This window comes from Triplophysa rosa, linkage group LG8 (assembly GCF_024868665.1).
Source record: "Triplophysa rosa linkage group LG8, Trosa_1v2, whole genome shotgun sequence".
Taxonomy (NCBI): Eukaryota; Metazoa; Chordata; class Actinopteri; order Cypriniformes; family Nemacheilidae; genus Triplophysa; species Triplophysa rosa.
The window spans coordinates 12526745-12550934 of record NC_079897.1 but is presented as its reverse complement, the minus strand read 5'-3'; the positions used below and the strand labels follow the sequence as shown (position 1 = coordinate 12550934).

The 24190-nt window shown below is 39.5% G+C and overlaps 1 protein-coding gene across 2 annotated transcripts in view; it reads left to right on the top strand.

Annotated features, from left to right (window-relative positions):
* The first annotated feature begins 448 nt into the window (after positions 1-448).
* tmem65 (transmembrane protein 65) overlaps positions 449-24190 on the top strand; it is a 47552-nt gene continuing 23810 nt past the window's right edge. Inside the window, exons 1-2 of one of the 2 annotated variants that reach the window (XM_057339884.1) lie at positions 449-857; positions 978-1245. In XM_057339884.1, coding sequence (XP_057195867.1) covers positions 1011-1245 — 235 coding nt within the window. In that variant the 5' untranslated portion in view covers positions 449-857; positions 978-1010. The remainder of the gene's footprint in view (positions 858-977; positions 1246-24190) is intronic. The other variant, XM_057339883.1, reaches the window with a different exon arrangement.

Sequence of the window (24190 nt, the reverse complement as noted above, 5' to 3'; positions counted from 1 at the left end):
GTAACACCCGTGAAAATCTACTGTTACGACAAAAAGTGTAGTCTTGGTGTACACCAAATTCGAGGACTTTATTTAAAAAAATTAAAAATCAATGCCAATGACAAATAAGAGGATGAACACAAGGTGGCACCGTTTTACACTCTTTTCTATTTTTTCCATTTGATGAGGCCTTGCCTCGCTTGCACGCTTGCAGGTGTAATTGACATATTAGAAATTGAAAATTGCATTAAAATCTCATTACAGCGTAAAATCGTATTAAACACGGGCAAAAGCTACCACAGTAAAATAACCTTGGGCTCCGGTTCGCAACGCCGGTCGCTTACAATGACGTAAAATGATATTTGGGAAATGTAGTTCTGTGGGCTGAAGTGACTCCGCCCCTCCAGCGACCGCGCTGGGAAAAGAACTACAGCTCCCGAAGAGACGTTGCCTCAAGGGGCGTGGTTTGGTTGTTTTTATATCGATAAAAATAGTACGTTAAGGGCAGCGCTAAGTTTGTGAGGAGACTGCGCATGAATGACGATACTGATGTGCTGTGGAGAAGCAGAAAAAGATCGTCATCACTAACGTTACGCACAGGCTGTGGCTTGTATTCCAGCGGAAAGTAATAGCTGGCGAGGACAGGGAGGGCGGACATCACGAGGGCAGAGCGGCAGACAGAAGTCAGTTTACACCCAGTGTACATGACAAGAGAAATGTTACGGTTTGTTTCATTTTTATCTTGACCCGGGCGGAGCATACGAATAATGGACGTATGAAAACCTACACTACCCCAAACCGTGCTTTCGCTTTTAATTCAATGCAGAAGAATATTTAACACTTTTCTTTTGACGGGACACACCAACAATCTCGTCGAGGTAAGCGAGCTTCACTTTTATTGTTGTTTACAACTTATCATCTGAGTCATACGACGTACACGTTTACGGACACTATGCTGTCACGTATTCAAACGCTGTCATCCCCAACTTTCCAATAAGGTTGACCGACATCTATCAGCCCACTTCACACAAATGCTGCCCTGCTTGCGAAGCGCCCTGCGGCCGAGCGTCGCGCTCCTACGGCGCGTCAGTGGCGCGGTGCCGCGGGTGCACGGCTGCGGTCTGGGCACACATCCGCACAAGGATCCGATGGAGCCGCTGAACTCTCCGCAAGGCGCTAGGGAATTCATCTACAGCCTGCATCCCACTGAACGCACATGCCTCCTGCGAGAACTGCACAGGTTTGAGTCAATGGCCATAGCTCAAGGTAAAGATACACATTCATATAACCTTATATAGAACATACCTAGTCCATGCATAAAGGACATGCTGACAGCATGAGGGTAAACATAGTAATAGAATAGAATAGAATGTAGAATATAAATTAATGGAATGGAATAGAATAGAATAAAGTGGATTAGAGTAGAACAGTAAAGAACAGAACAGAATAAAAATAAGTGACATATATGAATAAAGATACGTATAGGGGCAAGGTAACGCAACAGAACAGAACAAAATGGAATAGAAGAGAATAAAGTGGAACAGAATAGACAGAACAATTGACATGACGCAAATAAAACAATGAAGAAGAATATACAGATAAGGGCAAGATAAAGCAACAGAAAACAATACATTATCCTATTCCTCCTTGTTATATTGCAAAGTGAAACATAATAGAATAATGTGAAACAGGTCGAAATGTATATTTGCATTCCAATTTTTATTTGGGAAAGCAATTAATTGTTATGTTGCTGGTGCTGTTCAAAAAGATGAATATAACCATTATTACAAATCCTGTGATCCCAGTTCTTCAGTGCACACAAGGCACCCTGTGATCAGCCATGTCTTGAGAATCACATGAGAAAGATATGTGCTTATTACATGACCTTCACACGTAATGTTTTTTTTTAATCTTATTCAGCCAGTATTAAACAATCTCGTTCTTATAGGTCATCTTTCGTTTGGCTATATTTAGTATTGTAATTAACATGCTACAAATCTGAGATACATTCCAGATTTTACCACAGTTTCACACAGCACATAACAAAATTTGTGTTACATTCCAAAGCGTCAATGTTTGAGTAAAGAGTATTTCCTCTCTTCAGTCCGAGCACCCCCTCCACAAAGCTCATCGGAAGATGAAGGTCTGTGTGGCTGATGTTTGCTGCCTGCCGCTTCAGGTGTCTTTATGAGAAGGCATGGACAGTAAAAAATGTGTGCGTTTTAAAGTTAACACTAACACAAATGTTCTTATATCAGAGACGCAAGACAGATTTGAATGCTTATGATGAATAAGTGGATGAAATGCCTGAATATTCATTTTAATTGTGTGATCGCATGCAGGACTTTGTATTAAAACGACTTTGGGCAGATTTAACCCATTATTAACCTCAGAACCCCAAAGCTGCATGTAAAAGCCATTTCGATGTACGAGTATGAGTGAGGCAGAATGTTTTTCTCTCCTTCTGCTTTAAAAGAAATAATCATTTTGTCAGAATGCATGAGGGCTTTTTGAGATGCATGATACATTATCTGAAAATGTATTATGGTTATGGTAGAAAAGGCACGTTCTTTATATTGGATCAGATTCCTTGGATCAATGTCTGAACTGTGCCTTTTTTAGTGTGCAAAGAGCAGAGCCAGTAAAAACGTGTTATTAACTATAAATAGCTTATGCATGAATAAAACTCGCCCTCATGTTGTTCCAAACCCAGGGCCATGCACAGAACTTTTGAGGGGCATGTGCTGAAACTGAAAAAGGGCACCCCCCCTTTATTGGTCACATCTTAATGACAAATTAAATCAAACAAAATAATAGTCTCAAAAGCTTTAGTTTTACTCACTGTTAATAACAGAGTCTAACAGGTAGGAAATATAAAGAAATCGAATGAAGTTCTCAAACAGTTTACAGTCTTTTCTAAATTAAATACAGAAGAATCCTCATTAAAGATACAAAACGCTTTAATTTCTTCTTTTCTTTTATTCTTAGATTATCATAGTGACAGGAGTCACAGCAGCAGGTTTAAGATTGCGGCCCCTTTAAGAGCTGACCCTCTGCGCAGATCTGACACATTCCCCAATTTGCTTTGTGCTAAACAAAATGTGCTTTAAGGCATAATCTTGTGTGTTTTTGTTCTTTCAAGCACGAAGGAGAACGTAATACGGGTGCGCTGTCTGACACATTCTGACAGAAATCAGTGGCGCAGCCTTTAGCCCGTGTATAGGCGGTGTATACACCAGACGGGACCGCTGTGGCGTTGCGTTGTGCCGCACAGCTGGAAGTTGTCTCTATAGTATAGATATGTCTATACTGTACGCGTCAAAGTAACAGTTTAAAATCACGCCTTTAATGGTTGAAAGGCTTTTACATGAATAAGAGCGTGATTGTTTAATGTAACGCTAGAAGAAGGATGACAAAAAATTGCAATAAATATTTTTATTGTGTTATTCTGAAAAGGTGATGCCATCTGGGAAAAAAACAATAGAAATAGAAACATATTGCAAGTTTTGATTACATATGAAAAAGCTGGTTTCAAGCCCCTTCCAAATCCAAGTTTTTACAGCGTGAACAGAATTAACCATGCGCCCATACAAAACGATTGATTAATAAATTAAGTGTATTGTCAATCATAAATTAAAAAATACATTTCTTAGATATACTTTACCAAGGTGACGAGGATCACTCAGTGGCTTTGTGTCACACTCAAATGCTGTTAACGTTACAGGTTTTTCACCAGCGCATGTGTGCAAATGTGCTTTTTGTCCATCATCATTAAAACGGCGACATCACCGTTTTAATCAACCGGTTATACAACGTTGTTGTAGGTACGTATATGGGTGCTAATTTATAAAAGATGAAATGCTGTGTGCACAGGCAATTAAGTGCAGGCAAATGCTAGCCCTCTCTATCCGGTTCCAAATGTCTCAAACTTTAAATACATAAAAACGAAAATTTTAGACATATTGTTTCTTGTGTAAAGAAAACGCTGTACTTGTTCAAACAACAAGATCTTTATTTATTGACAACATTACCCTTGCAAGATGTTCAGCTGCTGTGCGTGAAATGAACTGCAGTTCGGTCAAGATAGAGGGGGGTGGAGCCATGAGGTTTTACTGACAGTTTGAGCGTATCCAACCAGATTTAGTCACAAGCTCTTTTTAACCTTTCATTGGCTAGATATTTGTAAAACATGCAGACAGACGTAAAGGGTGACCAATAGCATTGATTTAATGAAAAAAAAACTCCACCATAAAAGGGCACTTCAGAGTGTAAGGGCAAAAAGGGCATGTGCTCTGCACAGGTTGAGCCCTATCTGTGCACGTGCCTGTCCAAACCCATGACTTTTATTCTTCTTTAGAAGCAATTTTGAAGCTGTCGTTTCCTAACATTGTGCCGCTGCAAAACATCTTTTGTGTTGCACAGGTGAAAGAAAATCAGACATGTTTAGAATGACATGAGGCTAGAGAAATAATGAAAACACATTCTTATTTTTGGGTGAATTATCCCTTTAAGGTGTATTATTGACTATTTAACACATGTCAGAATACAAAAGAGCCTCATCTATTTTCACCTAGTCCTGTTTTATCAGAATTTGGTTCCCGGAAAGAAAGTCATTAAATTATAGTTACAGCAGCACACCCACTTTGCTGTTCACATTTCTCAGCTTAGAAACCCCTTTAGTCTATATAAGATCTAATTTGTCAAGATGGTTAATATTGTCTGGACTGATTTAATATCTCAGTGGTGTGTGGTATTCAAACTGAATGTACAACTGAGTTCACCCTGCAGTGGTGTGGGTTAGTGGTTCAAGATCTGGGTTAGCAGCAAAGGTTATGAGTTCAAATATGGTGTGATTCATTTTTTACTGCTATTGTGCCCTCAATCAATAGACGCAAATACAGGCTGTTCTGAGGGACCATGTCAATAAGAATAAACAGCATAATACAAATCAGGTGTTGCCAAACTGTGTGTCACGGATAACCAAAGACTTTGTCATGGCTCTGCCACAGGACCAAGAAAAACATGACTAAGTGAGGCAGAGCCATGACAGAAGCCCCCCCTTTAATGAGCACCTCCAGGTGCTCACCAAGGGGTAGACGGACGAGACAGGGTAGACTGAGACAGTGACAAGAATAAACAGAACATGGAAAATAAGATCAGGGGCAAACATGCAAACACAATCATGGGGTTGGGGTGACATAGTAGAAATAACAAACATGGGAGGGGGGGTGGGGCAAAACAAGAGTTCATGGGGGGAGGAGTTTTAATCACCGGCTGCGCTCGAGGGCGTGGAGTCCTGGGGGACTTTGTGGTCCTGGGGGGAACCGCCGACTGGAATGTCGGTGGGACAAGGCTGGGCACCGGTTGGAAGGCCGGCTGCTGCACCGGACTGGACACCGGACTGGACCTCGGCTGGATCACCGGACTGGACGCCGTACTGGACGCCGCACTGGACGCAGGACCGGAACCCGGCTGGACCGGGCTGGGCACACGACTGCAAACTGGACAGGGCACTGGACTGGACGCCGGCTGGATCACCGGACTGGATGCGGGCTGCACCGGCTGGTAAGCCGGCCGCACCGGCTGGGACGCCGGCTAGATCGCCGGCTGCACCGGACTGGACTCCTGCTGCACCGGACTGGATGCCGGCTTGATCACCGGCTGGGACGCCGGCTGCACCGGCTGGGGAGAGGCCCGCGCTGCCCACCGCGGCCTCTTTTTCTTCAGCCAAGCCACCCGTCTGGTGGTCGGCTGAAGGAAGGAGGTGAAGGGTACAGCTGGCTCGGGGTTGGAGGCCTCTGACGAGGAACCCCAGGATTCTCGCCTTCCCCGTTTGCCACAGAGGCTCCCTGGTGGTGGAGAGGACGGTGTGGCGACGCCCACAACCCCGATCTTCAGGGGACGGCCCTCAGGGATCGCGGACAGCGGAGATGAGTAGGTGAGTTGAACTGAGACCCTGGACTCTGATCGATCCACGGCATACAGCCATATCGCATCAAAGTCCAGCGGTCTCAGCGACCTCATCTCCGCACGCGAGAGTGGCTCCCTGAGACTGGCGTTGAACAGCGTCACCAACTCCTCCTCCCCGAACACCGTCTCCTCTGCGACTTCGAGGAACCGGCCCGCGTAGTCATCTATGTCTCCGGTTCCCTGGCGAATGCCGCAGAGGAGACGAGCCTGGTGGGAGCGAACCGTGTCCATCCTGCCTGCTGGGTTCATTATAGGCTCGTGGATTCTGTCACAGATTGCGTGGCTGAGAACCCAATTGCAGGCGACCAGGACGTAAGGGGTTAACAAAGAATATATTTATTGTAACAAAAAACAAAAGTATAAAACAAAACACCCACGATGGGGAAAAACCAAGAAAACAAGATCACATGCAGTAGACAGGACATAGAATAACTAAGACTGGGTAAACTGAACAGTACTAGGCAAACGCAAAATAACAGACTTACAAAACTCGACTTTGACTTGGAGGATATACTGAACACTGGTACGGACAGGAACAAGCACATACAATCCACGAGCACAGGACAAAGAAACATGAGGGCATTAAATAGGGAAGACAAACGAAGGATAACGACACAGGGCAGGTGAGGGTAATCAAACACGGCGGGAAACAATACAGGAAACGAGAGGGGCGGGGCCAATGACGAGACACTGGAGAGAACGCATATTATTGTCAAAAGGACAATAATATGTTTCTCTCCACACATAACCAAAGACTTTGTCATGGCTCTGCCACAAGACCAAGAAAAACATGACTAAGTGAGGGAGAGCCATGACATTGTGGGTGCATTACTTTTGTTTTGGGGAAAAAAGTTTATTGCAATGGCTAACAAAATGACACTTGTTCATTGGTTCATGCTTTTGTGGATGAAGCATGCGTTTCACACTACCGTTTTGATTACTTAGATTGGATGTTTTTCACAAATAATTCCTGTAGATACATATAATTTATTCCATAGTTTTGATGAGTTTAATGTGTAAAATATGTATAACAAGTTTGACCTTTTTTAGGTCATAATCATGCAGCCCTACCTAAAGATTTTTGGGTAACACTTCAGTATAGGGGGCAATTCTCACTATTAACTAGTTGTTATTAGCATGCCTGTTATTGGCATATTGGCTGTTTACTTATAAAACATATATTCTGCATGACCATACTCTACATCCCTAAACCTACCCAATACCTAAACCTAACAACTACCTTACTAACTATTAATAAGCAACAAATTAAGAGTTTGTTGGGGGAAAAAGTAGTAGTTAATGGTTTGTTAATAGCATATACTGACTCCCCTATACTGAAGTGTGACCGATTTTTTTATATGGCAATTAAACTTAAATTCATTCTTGACAAGTAAAAACCGACTGTCTCTTTAAACAGAATTAATGAATGTGTGTTTTCTATATTTTAAAAATGGTACTATGTCTAGATTATACCTGTCTAGGGGGGCCCCAGATTGAAATAGTTTGGTAACCCGTTATAAATTTGAGATTAGAAAGTTCCTGCAAATTGAAGAATAATTGCATAGCCTTTTTTATTTTCTCATGACGGGCAGAGAATGATCAATGTGTTTGGTGTGTTGGTCTCTGGCCAGTTTTTAGCCGGTTTCCATGGAGATTAGATGTTAGTGAAGCATGGGGGTCTAAACAAATTTTGAGCCGATTTCAGGTATAAACGGACTGATACATTCTCATACCTAATTTACTGGGGTTTTTTTCATTAGGTAGCACATATAAACGGTCACAGAAAAAAATAAGAGACCACTTCAGTTTTGCCTTTAATCAGTATTTCTGCATATTGCTGCTGTCTTTCTTGTATCTTCATATTTTTATTTTTGCCATAAATCATTATTATTAGTCACCCTTTATTCTTGTCGCTTGGTTTTACAAATATCTAACCAATAAAAGTATCAAAAGTATTTATTCATTTAAAACGTACAGTGTTTTTTCCATTTCCTGAAAAACAGTGAATTTGGACATCCAATGTTTCAGAAGGACAGCGACAATATATTGTAAGGGTTACAGTCCAGTGTCAACAAAAACAAACCTCAAGAAGACATTAAAGCAACACAACAGCAATGTCAAATACCGTGTCCTAACCAAACGCGATGCTATGAGAGAAGCAATTTGTTTGTCCGTACCTAACGTGAAAAGGGGGCGGGACGCGAGAATCAATCACAAAACACAGCCAATCAGAACTGTTTTTCTTTGTCCGCTGCAGCTGAAGAGTGCACATACAGAGAGGCGTCCTGTTCTCATGTCTCCAGTGATGCCTCACCGGACGCTATGCTATAATTTCAGAATCTAAACATATTGATCAAATGTATACAGCCGGTCCTCAGCCATGTTTGGCGATTAATATTCATGAGGTGCAGAACTTACATCGAATGAGATCGTTGTGTGGGCGGAGCTGTCAGCTGCGACATCACAGAAATAGAAACGGTTTCTAAAATAGAAACGGTGTTCGCAGCGCTGTCGCGGCTGTTAGGACAAAACCTGGAAACGATACCTTTTATCGCGTGTCGTGGCGTCGCATCGCGTTTTGCTGGATTCACAGGGTACGCAGTGAGCGGTGGAATTGCATGCCGCAAAGAGCCGTGCCCGTGGAAGTTGCGGGATTTTGGATGCACGCGCACCGCCTCCTCTCCGCCAACGAAGCGGCCCGCGTTTTTGCCGCTTACCGCTTGTTTCCATTTGAAAATGAACTGGACAGACAGACGCGATTGCCGCGTGCCGTGTTTATCCACCATTTGGTTAGGACACGTTGAAAGACCGAGAGAATGCAAAGACTAATGATAGTTGTCAAAAATCAGGCTAATTCCATCATATATTCATTTTTGAACTGAACAAACATTAGTATTGTGTTGTTGGAATATGAATATGAACAGTATTCAAGATTTGCAAAAATTGCATCTATTTTGTTATCTTGACCAGTTTGTCCTGTTTAAATTTCAAAAACTATATTTTTATTTGGAATTTGGAAGAAATGTTGTCATTAGTTCACACAATAAAATTACTGTACCAAAAAAACACATGCCAAAATTCTAAAAATCTGATGATTATTATTTTGGAGTGACCTCTTCATTTTTGCTGTGGCTGTATTTACAGGTCTAGCTTCAATGTGATCCTGCGGATGTATGTAATTGGGCAATTCCGCGAAAATGTCAACCTAGCCACGAAAAAATTAAGTTTTTACCAGCGGTTTTTACTATGGTAACAGCACATATTTTAACATTTGGTGGTTCAAATACCCATGTGAGTTCTCTCTTCAAATTTGTAAAGCATTTGTTTTATTTTTAGTGCATGATTTTTCATAGTCAGGTAATCCATTTTCAGGATTGTCACATCCATAACGCTACATATTCCTCATAAATGGACACATGAAAATTAATATAAAGTAACTATTTTATGTTCTATAAAGAGGCATCCCTTCTCCATTCATTGGGTATTATTGCTTCAGGATTGTGCATTTTATTTTACAGAAATCCTACAAAGTTTATCCTCTCCCAAAAACCGCGTCCTTTTTTTGTCACACCCATAACGCATGTTTATTTCCCTTTTATAAATATATATTTTTTTCATAGACTGACATTTTTTTATGTTTAGACTCTATCAACAAGAGTTCAGTAAAATATAAACAGATGGTTCAATATAATCGTAACAAATTCATTCTCTGAGCATTTTTATGTCACATCCGTAACGCAAAATGTCACGTCCATAACGCTGGAATTGCCCAATTACAGTATTAGTGGTTGACAGTACGATAGGCCAAAGAGGATGTTTTCCCATGATACAGCATGACTGTACATTTCACCAGCTTTCCATAACATCTTAATTTTTTCAAAAATACACACCCCATATGCTAACACCTTTAGTAATGTATTTAAATTAAATTAAAATAGCAGAAATGCTAGAATTTTAACAACAAACCCTTTGTGTTTTATTTAGCAATATTTTTAACATTTTACTTTAAAAGTTTTATGTTTTAAAGTTTTTACTTTTAAAGTTTTAACATTTTGTTCATGTGAGATGGTCACACATCAGTTGTTCAGAACAGTAGCTCCACACGTGCACACCAATACAGCAACAGCGTTTCACTCTGAACCCTTATTATTGTTTGAATATATCAGGTTTATTGAGCAGGGTGTGTTGTTTATATGAAGTTTGTGTGTAACGGGGACAATGTGTACATGCTGTAGCACATCAGCTCTTACATTGTGCTGTCTGATATGAGTCTGAGGAGCTTAGACTTTATTACGCATCTCATAAAGCCATGTGTTATGTAACTAAATAGCATTCACATTTCAGATATGCAGTACAATACACAGCCAATCGTGTCGTTTCCCTCAAGTCATTTTCAACACACTGACAAGCCTTTTTGGATTGTTTCTGCTGGCCGCGTTAAGATAATGGTTTAGATTTTCAGATTTTTACTTGCTCCCCCTCCCAACACTACTTTGACAGATTTTTTGTACATGGTGAAACTGTTAATTGTTTTGGTTTTGTTCACACATAGCATGCAAATGAAACATTTCAGGCAGTCTTACAACTTCTGATCTGAAAAAACGACAATAAATTTATAGCACAGCAGCTGTAGTCATTAACGCTCATTTGCTTAAATCTTTTTGATTTAAACTTTTATCTAACTGGCTAACAAACAAAGATTTTGTCACAATTGTAAGAATGACAACATTTTGTTTTTAAGCAACACTGTGTCTTATGATGTGTGTGACAAGTTCACAAGTTTCACAAGAAAAAAAAGATTTAAGTTTGCAAGGCTTAAAAATACATTTACAGATGCAGTAATGACAGCGTGACAGTGGTCCGATAGAGGAAGTGACAGTTTCAGCAGCCGGCCTTAAACTCTCTCTCACTGGCCCAGACCAACAAGCCTGTTACAAGCCTTATCGTGTTTCACCTGCGTTGCTTTAGTTTAAAATAATACTGTACTGTATGGTTAATGCTGTATGGATAACGCCAGTGCGCTTTGCAATAATGCTAAGATCTATGACTGACATCATGAGAACAAACTGAGAATCGGTTTAAAACTCCTGGTTCAGTTTTCCATATCATCACTTCACGTGTGAGTGAAGCTGCTGAATCAGTGTGCCTGTCATGCTGATTCTTTATGTTTATTAATGTCACCTTCACACGAGTTCACTCTCGGGCTCCTCTTACCATACTCGTGATCGGTGCTTTCACAGGACTCCTGCTAATTATGGCCACATCCCTGTCGATGATGGAGGAGGTCATGTTGTCCTTCAGCTTATCACTGAAGCCTTGCCTGATCTGTTCTGTGTAATATGCTCTGTGTGCTGCTCAGACATGACCTCTCCATGGAATCTCCATGGAGATTACAGCATATTTGAATACTTTCCTCCTTATGAAAAGTATTGTGGCAGTACTATAGTACCATGAGGCCATCAGATGGTAATACCATGGTGCTGAATTAGTAGAACGATACGATCTTGTATTCATAACTCGGCAATAAAAATACCACGGTAAGCTAAAAGAAGCGTTTGACTCAAGTATCAGTGTTTTTGTTAATTAGACTTTAATTGGACACCTGCACACTTGTTTTGTATGTACACAGTATTTCCTGTTATTTCTTGCACCCTCCTGTAGCTCCTGTAGGTTGACATTTGCATGGAATTGCTCAAATGGTTGTTTGTGTAAATATCTGACTGGTAGATACATGATGACAATAGGAGGAGTTTGTGGAAGGGACAGCAAATTTACTTGTAGCCACAATTTTAATGGTTTAAAGGTATCCAGCCATGGTTTGTACCATGCAAATGCTCATTGACTTTCCTACAATACTTGTTAGTTTTGCTCTCAGTATAGCACACAGATGTAGAGGAGCTAGATGAAGCCCAGAGACAACAGATGATCATGTGTTTCTCTCTCAGACCCTCTGGGGGACAAACAGATTGACAGAGGGGAAATTGACTATATGCCGCTCTATAGCACTGAAAGCAGCATTTATTTTTTTGGTTGCAGTGCCAGATTCACTAAAGGAGCCCAGTTTGGTGCAGTTTCCCATCTTGCGGGCCATTTCTGAGTGAGGTGTTTTGGAGAAGCAACAGAATTACATAATTGAATGAGTTTTCAGAGGCGCTATTTCAGCTCACTAACACCTAATAGCGCTATATTATCTGAATTTGGCACAACTGTCAAAAAATTGTTTGAGCTAAAAAGTGATTAAGATTTTTTACTTAGAAATGCCATCCATCACAAAATTGGCACAGCGTGTGTTTCAGCGAGGATTTAGTCTCTCTCTTCCTTCTTTTTTGACCCTTCAAGCGTGTGTCAGCGTGTTTGTGTGTGTGCAGCATCTCTCTGCAGCGCGCATGCTTTATCTCTCAGGATTCAGCACTCTCTCTCTCATCCTGGAATCACTTTGAGGGCGCAAGCTGCCTTGATTATATCCTGCTTGTGCTTTATTTTGCTTTAATTGGTGTTTGGGGATTTGACAAGATTTATACCTGTAGAACTGTCCTGGGTGTTCAAAACGTGACCCCTTTCCCAGACTTCCTGCATTACTTTGCCAATCTTAGAACTTCCTTAAGTCATTGCTCTTTTCCTACGCTCCCTTTGAACAATTACAGCAAGTTATTTTGATGATGTCACCTATTGTAATCAGGTAGATTTAGTAATTAAATGCATAAAAATATAAATCATCATAAAACTGTCAGTGGTTCTTGATTCTGATTGGTTGAGCCGAGTTCTAAGCTGTTATAAAATACCCCGGTAACCCACTGCTTATTGCTTTAATATAAAGCACGGGTACCTTCAAGACTAAGTGTAAATGGCCTCTGTTTTGATTGTCTTCCTAAGACCAATTATAGCCAATATCACTGAAGCTGTTACATGTTAGTCAGGTGGTAAAGCAAGATATCTTTTCCATACCCTTATGTAAACACGTGAATGAGCAGGTGAGGTTATGGGGCACCAGTAACATCAGATAACTAACTGCTGCTGCAGAGGAAAATCTGGTTTCTCTGTCCCGGATGTGCTTGTACAACTCACATGCAGGCTCAGCCCAGGGAAAGAGAATTTAAACAGAATAAAGCTCTTTAAATAAAGAAACCTAAGGTCCACAATCCTTAGCAGCGCTTGCTTAGGCACAGTACAAGCGAAATCTGATAAAAAACTGCAGTTTCACTTTTTATTTGCACATTAGAGGATTGTAATAACGGAATTATCAAATATCAAAACAATATATTAGCAGTATTTGTTAAATGTGTTGCAGTTACATTTGTAAGCTGGTCAATGTAAAAGACATTAGAGCAGAACTGGTCTATTTAAGCTGTAGGCACATGTTTAACAATCAGGTCCTTTATCTCTGCTCATTCTGACTGTACATATTTCTTGTGTACTGTGGATCAGTGGATTGGCTGACGGCTGGCTCGTAGTAAGCCTGTCATTGTTTGATTCATGTGCTCGGCTGGATATAAGCCTTTATTGATTTTCCTCATCGTTGGTCTCACTGTATGGAATTTCCCATTTTACAACATGTATGTCAGCAAACACGGACTCATTTAATGTCCATTTACTGTTCATATACAGGTTTTACTGGAGTCTGTGGCTTTGTAAGTATAGTAATATTATACCATGAATGGGTGTAATGGGAATCTGAATTGTGGATTAAATTTACCCATGTGTGTGTTTCAGAAACATATGGCAAATTCTGAATGTACTTATGCATCAGAGATTTTACATGTGAATCACATGCATTCTAAACAGTGTGTTGTGTCATCTGATTATATATTTTAAAAAAACATGGTCCCTGGAGAACAATTCAACATTTTAACATAGAGTATGTCCTGTTGTTTTATTAAAAACCTGGTAACCATATATTCTTTAATTTGTTCGGCAAAGACCGCTCTGAGCTTCTGCTTTGCAAGGTATTTAATCATTTTGAAAGCAGTTAGATTAATAGTGTTGCATGGCAATTATTCAAATTATTGGATTATTCAAGATCTGCATTACGTAGAAATTATATATACTGTATATATATACTTTTGTCAGTGAGTCAGATGATTGGAATGCACATCTAGTGATGATTAGTATTTTATGAAGTGATGTTGTATTAAAGTTTTGAATAACATGTATGTATGTGTATTGTAGGTGTTTGTCTCGGTTTGCGCTTACTGCAATCTTTTCTGAAGACTGACATAGCAAAGTAACAATAGGGCTGTGAATTGGCAAGTGCCTCCCGATACGATACGTCACGATAGATGGGTCACGATACAATATATTGCTATGTATTTCGATACGATACACATTTGCGATATATTGCAATACTTTAAATAGAAAATGTAAAAAGTAGAGCTAGAAATGCAACATGCTGTGCACCACCGGAGGTTTTCTGTAAGGATAAGTGTAAAAATATCCCTTACCTCTGCAGAGTGGCCATGATGTGCGATGCATGGACCTTTAGATCAGAGGTTTGGGTTCTCAAATTGTGGATTGCGCCCCTCAAGTGGGTAGCACAGGGGAATAAGGTGGGTCACGCCAGTCACTTGGCTGTTGTGGTGCATTACAGTTAAAACAATGAACATGGGCAATTTAAACCTCTGGTTCATCCGTGCTGTAAATGTGCTGGTGTCACATACGTGAAAGCACAATAAATGTCATTGTTACTTGTCTTAATAAACTTTTTGTCTAATGCACGGCAGTAGCCAAGTGACTTGTGTCATGACTTGCGAAGCCTACAAACAGCATTATTTTATATAACTCATTACTCCATGACTTATTTTGTAAACCAAAGCACACCCACACATCAGCTCTGAGAGCTCGAAGCGTTCTTATATTTTTCGCCATGCTCACTTCCACTTACTTTTGGCCGTATGTACATGACATGATTTAAAAAATATATTGATAGTATAGGTATCACTATCGATACACTATCGAAAAAAAATATTGCGATAGTTACATGTATCAATATTTTTGCACAGCCCTAAGTAACAATAGGCTGAAACAGCAGGTCCTCCGTTTAGTGTAGTGCAGCACAATAGAGGCTGGTTTGATTCACATTTGTAGTTTTTTTACATAGTACACTAGAAAACTAAACATCCGTCATATAGCATCCACACAGGAAAGCTTTAATGTCCTACCAGCAGAATAACTACAGGGAGAGGATGCTGTATATAGAGCACAATACTGTCTTTTCCTTGGATAGTTTGGGTTCTTGTGTTGAACACAAGAGAAGATATTTTGAAGAGTGTGGGAAACCAGTTCTTCAAAAGGGCCCCAGATATTCTTCCAAATATCTTTCTTTGTGTTCGGCTCAACAAGAAAATCTGTATACATGTAGGTTGAAACAACTTCTGGGTGAGTAAATGATGGCAGCATTTTTATTCCTGTGTTAACTATCCTTTTAACTTAATTGAATCAAAAGACAATTTAAAGGGGTCATATGACACGCCTAAAACGAATATTATCGGTTGTTTTAGATGTAAGGCAATGTGTATACACAATTTAAGGTTCAAAAGCGCTGTATTTTCCACATACCGTGCATGTTTGTATCTACTCTTTGCCCCGCCTCTCTGAAATGCACAGATTTTTTACAAAGCTCATCGCTCTGAAAAGCAAGGTGTGCTATGATTGGCCAGTTAACCAGTGCATAGTGATTGGTCGAATACTGAACATCAGGTTCCAAAGCAATTGTACTGACAGGTACGCCCATCTTACTTGCGTATACATCTGGGCGGTCTTAGTCAAATCATACCACGAACTGACGTATAGATTTGTGGGGTGTGGTTACACGAGACGTTTCAGGCAGGTCTGGGTGAGCATTCGCTTTCAGAAAGAATGCATCTTTTGTTCCGACACCTTTATTTTTGCAATTTTATGTGTCTAATACATGCATGGGCAACTTATATCACACCAAAGACACAGAAAAACACGTATTCGCTCCATATGACCCATTTAATGTAAAAAGATATACAGTATAGTGCTCTATTCTGGTACATCTTATTCCTCCCTCGAGAGAGCTGTCGATTTGATTGAGTTATTAGATTTCAGTTTAAATTAACAAAAGAGTTTATATATGCCTACAGGAATAAATCATGCATTTTGCATGCTGAGCTGTTATCCAAAACGTCTTTTCTATGATTTTGATAGAACTCTTACTGTGAGCGTTCCCACCAAATGCGACTTGCGCGAATAAATCGCGCTATTCGCGTGTAGTTGGACGCTTGAACATTTTGAGTTTACTCGCTTCATTCGTGCGTGAAATTCACTTCAGAACAGATGCGAATTCGCATCATGGGAGGGGCTTCTGCCAGGCGGCTCCAGTCTCGTGTGTATATATATATATAGCTCAAATTGAGTAAAGATCGTTTTTTACAATTTACCAGATTGTCCAACCTCCTCACTTTCTTCCAAGCAAGATCCTTTTTATTCCTGTTTCGATAATAGTAATATGTATCGTACAGCTCCGGGTATCCACATACAGCGACGATGATTTTGTCCTCCATTGTTGTTTCGGATTTCTGCCTCTGCTCGCTACGTCATAATCACGTCACTACTAGAGCAAGCTCCTGATTGGTTAACGCGGCGCAAATTTTTGCCAAAGTTCAGATTTTTCAACTCATTTTCAACCCATTCACGCCGCCTCATTCGCGCGAATCGCGCCGCAGGATGTCCTATCGCGTCTTTGCATTGACTTAACATGTAAATCACTCGTGCTTAACGCTTCATTCGCGTTTGGTGGGAACGCAGCATAAGAGTTACACCCTGTCTACACTGGACGCGACGCGACAAGAGACAATAGAACGCATTAGAACCCATTATAATTATTTATTTTGTCTACACTGGATGCGACAATCCCATTAGAACACCCATAGACACGGTGTTATTTTATCATCATAATCTTATCACGCGGTTTTCTCGTCAGTTTACGGTGATAATTTTGTCCTCCTGTTATTTAAAAGCTGAAGCATCCAGCTGCTTTGTTGATGACACCCAACAGAGAACTCAACAGATGATTTTCTACACACAGCCAGTCATGAGTCATGTGACCGGAGAGATGAAATAGCTTTCTCACGCTCTGATGACTCATGGGAATGAGGTGTCTCATTTCCAGCCATCTCACTGGCTCTCTGATCATTTGGTATGGGATCTTTTTCACCTCCTGTCGCTTTTGCTAGTTGAGGCGTTCTCTCAAATTTGGGACATGCATTTATTGTTCACAGTGCATTACAGGTGTAGCGTAATTTTTAGACCAATCATTTCAGTGTTGACCTATAGAGGACTAGTGAGATGTGAGATATCTATCTTCATATTCCAAATTTTACATTTGAGCGTGAGCCTAAATTACTTATTGATGCTTTTTGACCCGCCTCGATCAGTCATCTGTAATGAGTGCCGACCTGTTCAAAACTGGATTTTTACTTTTTCTTCAAGAAAAAAAGTTGAGCTTGCTCATGCAGAACTTGCCAGGACAATGCTAAGGCGGTTGCTTGTTCTTTAACCAATCCCATGTGGTTGCCAGATGCTTTCTTTTAAAAACGTCCCCAAAGCATGTGACTGTAGGTCATATACTGTAAACTTAAATGACATTTTAAAGTTAAAGGTCCAGTGTATAATTTTTTGGAAGATCTATTGATCTAACATACACATGACCTTACCTAATGAAGCATTATGTTTTTATTACCTTAGAATGAGCTATTTCTATCTACGTACACTGCGGGTCCCCTTGCATGGAATTCCCCATGTTTCTACTAGGGATGCTCATATTGACCGTTTAACCGTTAACCGATAGTAAAAATTTTGACCGGTTAATATTATCAGTAAACGATTTAAAAGGTGTTTATTAAGTAGTAAGTTTAATAATATTAATCATATTTTTTAAGAATAAAAATAATTTAGTAATACGTTTTAAATAACTATTAAATCATACATGTTTTTAGTTTTCTGTATGGTGAAAGAAAAACATGCTAAGCATTAACTCATGGAGCGTGCAGACGCGTGCGACTAGGTGTAAATCCCCTTCGAATTGTTTTCGAGACGGATTAAAATCTGATCACGCAAGTCAGTTGATGAAACTGGACAAGTGTAATTCATCTGATTGTTGAGGCCACCTTTGTCAGGGCTTTACTCCTCGACATCTTAGTGCTGTGTCAGCCACTGTAGTGCTTCGAACGGTGATCCGTTGTTTGCAATTTGCAACCTCACCACTAGATGCCACTAAAATCACCACACTGCTTCCTAAGCCCTCTAGCTGGCGTATAAATAACAACAGTGTTGTGGCCACTGCGACTACGTTTAAATGTAATGTGTGTACTTTTTATAGTCCCTTACCTGATTTGCAAAATTTACATTGATGCATTTTGCTAAAACTTTTACGCCAAAAACAGATCCCACAATAAGGGGTGCTTATTTTGAGACCGTTCATGTGGGTCCTATTTGAGGGAAATTACAAACAACCTATGGTCAGACAGTTTGAGGACATGTTGCGCTGACGAAGTGTTCAGGATGGTAGCTTGGGTGTCCTTGCACAAATACATATAGACCCCACATATGCTTAATTTTGAATCATGATTTGCAGTTGGCTATAGTAAGCAATACATCCAACAGATATACATCCTTTGTCTTTTATCAGGCACTGTATTTTCTGTGCAGAGCACTCTTGGAAGACTTAAGTCACATCAAACGCGTCAGTTTGTGCCCGGGAGCACAAACACAGGAGCCTCTCAGTTGCTGTTAACACACTGCAGGAGAGCCTGAGCCTTTCAAAGCCCTGCCAGTACTTCTGACACAATTACTCTAAAATAGCCCCAAGACAAACCCTGCAGGACACAGTGCTGATGCCAGCACAGGTGTGAAGCTCAGAAACCTTCAGAATGAGCTCACTACTTTGACTGATCAATAACGTAGTATAGATCTAGTATTCATGTGGCAGGGAGGACATTAAAATTGCATGTAATTACAATGCGTAGCACTCTAAATTCTGCATTAGACGTTTAATTGTGGCTGGGTGGGAACACAGCTGTGAGATAATACACATGCAGGGGAAGAGACGGTGTCCTGTGTGAGAGGTCATCTAAGATTTGCAGTTGGGTGCTTGACATGACATTTTACACAGTGTGACCTGCTTTAGTTTTAGAAGATATTTAAATTATAGTAATATAACTTAAATGTTTTTTGTGTAATTTAGACATGCAGATATGAGGTTATTTTAATTGGGAGACTGAATGTCATTTTAAATGTCATTCACACAGCTGGACTGCACAGCATCTCAACAGTAACAAAAATGATAGGGAAAGCCCAAAGGTTTTACAGTAGTTAAAATATATACCTTTTACATTGAAATAAATGATAACCTAACATATTTTTTGTTTGTATAGTCTCAGCCTTGGAAAGACATCTGACACGTGCTGGAAACAAAACTAAAAAACACATTTTCAATACAGCAAACTGTAATTTGAGTGATGTGTGTTTCAATATTTAGAAAGTGATTTTTTATTGTAAAGTTGGATTGTGAAAAGTGTGGAAAATGAATTTACAATTCAGACCACATGGGCTTATCCACAGAAACGTTTTTATTTCTAAGAAGTTCATGGGGAGATGTAACAATTAACAGTTTAAAGTCCCAGTGAAATTAAAAATTACAATGCCTATTTTTTTCATGAAATATTGCAGTGTTTATTGTAAATAGTTTATCAATGTGGGTCATTCTCTTTTTAAAATTTGTGTGCACTCATAATCTTTAGTTAAAATCTGAAAATGCACTTCCTTCCTGTTATGACTATCCATCTTAAATGATGTATGTTAGACGGCTTGGGCTGAGTATCTGTTAACTCCTCCCCTTCAACTGTCAGTCTGCTGCCAGTTCCATTTCAAAATGCAACAGCTGTTTTTATACATCCAATCAAATCGCAGAGAAAGACAAAAGCCACGGCCACTATTTTTCTCATTAGAATTTCCCTTTCACTCGGAAATGCGTCAAAATACGGAAGTAAAAATGATCGCAACTGCCAGTTCACAGGGACTAAAGTGCGTCTCAGCTTTGTCTTAAAGTTTTGTCTTAAAAATGAAAGGTTTATTCTAAATATTTTCAACACACGGAGGTCACTACACAGAGTATATCTTCTAAACAAAAAGGACACAAATACTGTACGTAGACATATGAAAATCCCTGGAATTTTTTTAAAAAATCAAGGCTTGTTTTACATTCCCGAGCAATAAGAAAATCCGGACTAAATTGTCATAAGTTCATAAATGCTATGAGATAATTTGGTTTTGAAGGTTCGTATGAAATATTCTATTTGCACATCTTCTTGGCAATGATGAGCATAGGATGATGTGAATTTGCTGGGGTTTTCTGAAGGGTATATTTATGAATTTCTGTCCAGTTGAAGCAATAAGAATGTTAAAAAGATATCCTTTGGTATTTTGGTCTTAACTCCTGAATCTGATCAACAAAATAAGAGAAATATGATTAGAGGTGGTGAGTGAGTGAGTGAGTGTATTGGCTGTTGCCTTTTATTCCACTGACATCTCAGAAATGTTTCTTAATTTAGCACTTTCAACATATTCCTAGGCTACACCATATCAAATCAAAAGTTATATATTTCCCTCAGGATAAAGTGTTGTGGAATAGATTTTTATGTGCACGGTTGGCAGTTTTTATCACAAGCACACTATATGCAACCCTGAAAAAAATAATGTCTATTGTTGACTCGGGCAGTTTTGATTCTTCAATAACAAAAACATAATCAGTGACCTTTTCAATGCAACGATTTTACAGTTTCGCAGGTACCAGGAAGAATTTTAGATCAGAAACGCTTTTTAGAGGGATGAAGTTAGTTTCTAAACCAGAAATAAAGAAACTACCCGTAGCACAAGCTTGTTGACTGGCTGAACGCATGGAACAGTGTTTTAAACTGTTACAAGACATAAACATACAGGAAGCTAATGTTAGCAGCATTTACCTGATGTGTTTGTCTGCACATTGTTTTTTTTCTCCGTCTCGGTGATATGTAGCACTTTAAATTGTCGAATGGAGATTTCATCTCTTTGTCATTCTTTCTGCTTTTTCAATGGCGACTTATGTCAATAATACCAGGGTTTTGCCTGCATAGAGAAATTGGAGGCTGCCGCCTCTGCCAAATGTCGTGCTGCCTCAGGGTCTCGCCAAAATTATGTTGTGATTCTTCACTATGGAATTCCAGACCTGACTTAATTAAAAATAAATAAATACAAAAATAAATCCATGAAGAAATGTAAAAAAGCAAAAATAAATGAGTATTTATACTTTTATTTCCTTATTTATGGGTAATTATATATTTTTTCACATTTATTTATTTTTTCATTTATTTATTTCTACATTTATTTATTTCCACATTTATTTATTTCCACATTTATTCATGTATATATGTATTTATTCCTACATTTATTTATTTTCACATTTATTTATTTATGTATTTCTTTGTCTGTATGCTAATGAGTGGGGGCGTGTTTCACCTCAGACATTAGCAATCGATCTCAGAGCGGCGGTGCTGAAGCTTTAAAGCCACAGGGACACCTTGTGGTGTGACCAAACGAAACGAGGTTGACGAAGTTGCATAGAGAAGGCAATCTAGTCATTTAATATCACCCTAACTGTATGTAGATAGGGCTACCACACATAGCCTACATACTCTTTATTAGGGACATTGCCGTAAAACATTATCCGGTCGAGATTTCTAAAATGTCTTTGCACACATGAACAGAAACTGCACAACAACAGGTCTGCTATGAGACACTTGGAAGAATACACTTGGACATGGAAGCGCGTGAAATTATCCACTAGTTATCACATTTATTGTAAATTCTCTGGATGGAGCTGATAAGATCTTGATTTGTTTGTCGATGAGACTCGCACAAACCAGCTCAGAACGCCGAGAGAAACCAGCGCATTTCACTGAAGCCTACGCAAGCATTATGATCAATGCGTTTGAAACACATCTGCAAATACAGTTTACATTCGCGTTTCCTAACTTTGCAATGCATAACACGTGGCATTTCGAATGCTTAAATTATAACGCATATTTCCATAGGCGTAAGTTGCGGGTGGGTCATGTCCCCACCACTTTTTGCCAAAGTCAATTTTGTCCCCACCACTTATTGGAAGAAATAAAAAATACGGAGTGTCTATTTACCGTTGCTTTGTAAGCAGAGGCAATTTCTAACAACTGCGCCCATCAGTTTCAGATTGGAATAGACAAAATGTAAGAAAGGCACATGAAAATCAGCTTCTCTAATGGCGTAGAGCGTAAAGCATGTGTTACCTACTTCATGTCGTCGTGGGTTAGGGACTGCTGTCCGCTGAACTTTTTCCCTATCACATATCAGATTGTAAAGGTATTTATTTGTAATAAACGATGAAAATATTTGAAAATGGCTGTTCAAGTCATACATGTACCAAACATTTTGCGCTTAATTGCACTTTGATGTTATATATTCGTCCTTATTGTTCTCGACATGCCGTTGCTATCGTCTATTGCAAGATTAATTACATTTTGATACTTGATAGAAAACTCCAATAAATGGAAAAAGTCACAACTTTGTGGTTTCATGACTTCAAAACAATAAGTGAAAATGAGATTTTTTAAAGATATTATTTTTCCATCTGTTTCCCCTGTATACTTGAATGTTTGTCCTTATTAGCAGGGGGTTCCCAAATGTCTCAATACTTGACCCAACAACAGGTAATCTGTGTCGAACACAAATTTTTAACATGGGAAAAACACATTCGTTTCAGTAGTTTTTATTTTATCATGATTAATACGTTTAATTACATACGGCAACAGCCATCCTTACATATAATAAAGCACAACATGCTTTAAATGATCTATTGATGAAAACATGATATAGTTCAAAAACAAATGGAAGCAGATCTGATATGTGGAAATTTAGAATAGTTTAGCGGATTCGAACCTGCTTCACGGCTGTGTTCTTTATTATTTGTCATGCGTCTTTCGCACTAACGTTACACCACTGAAGCCATCGATAGAGCGGCATAGTTTTTATACTGTTTTCTATAGGAGGAGTCACCTACATTTTTCGCGCTTGTGACTCCCATGAATATTCCCAACGAGTTATTACAGAAACTATTTATTAAAATATTGTAGTGCTGCAACGACGCGTCGACGTCGTCGATTACGTCGACTACTAAAATACGTCGTGCGTGAAATGCGTCGACGCTTCGTATTATTTACGTTTATCTGCTGTAATAGCAGTTTCTGTTCCCGGGCGTGTGTAAGTTAATCAGCAGAACAAGAGAAAGTATAATACACCCGACAAAAAGCGATCGAGAGCCTCGGACGCAGTAAGTTAGTGAATGGACGGAGGAATTCCCCCTAACGTTACCCCCAGAATGCGATCATCACAGCATGGACACGCAATCACAAACGGACGGAGAGGGGAACGTAGATGTAGACTTTCATAATAAATTACTTTTTTGTAATGTAAAACTACGCTTTACATTAATGATTTACATTAACATTAAGTTAGTGTATGTGAACCTTTGCAGATTGTGACCCTGCTTAAATTACTCTTAAGCTTCAAAAAGGACTAACTATCATGAAACCACCAATGCACTTTTTATGTCATTCGATAGCTTTATGCGAGGAATAAACCAATATAGCATAATTAAGAAACTCTGACCTCTGCTGGTGCTGTCTGTCAATCTCCAGTCAGCATGCGTGTGTACGGTGACGGTCAGGACGCTACTCTTTCCAACATGTTCCAATGTTTTCATTATTCTTCATAATGACAAGATGATAGTCTATGGTTTTGTTTAAAATGTTTTTGCTAGAGACCGTGAGTTAACGTTACTCGCTGAGTATAGCTTAGTTTATTAGAAGCACTGGAAGCGGTCTGAATATGTTGCGTCTTCATACGAAATAACTCTTTTTAAACCTCTGATTTAACTGTATACTGTCGGATTGGTGCAACGCACTATGTGTTAAACATGTAACATATCATCTCTTCTCGTTGTGTTCTAACTATTATTTACTTTGAGGAGCAAAATGATCCCCGGGACTTCAGAAGGAGTAGGTGCTTTAAGCGCATCATTGTGCGTCCAGGATGCGCATAACTGTAAATAACGAAGTGAATGCATTTAAGCGCATCATTCTGAGTTCCGGGTGCGCGGGCTCGCTTTAACGCCACTCTGCATTAAATTGAATTCAAATCCAAATCCAAATCCAAA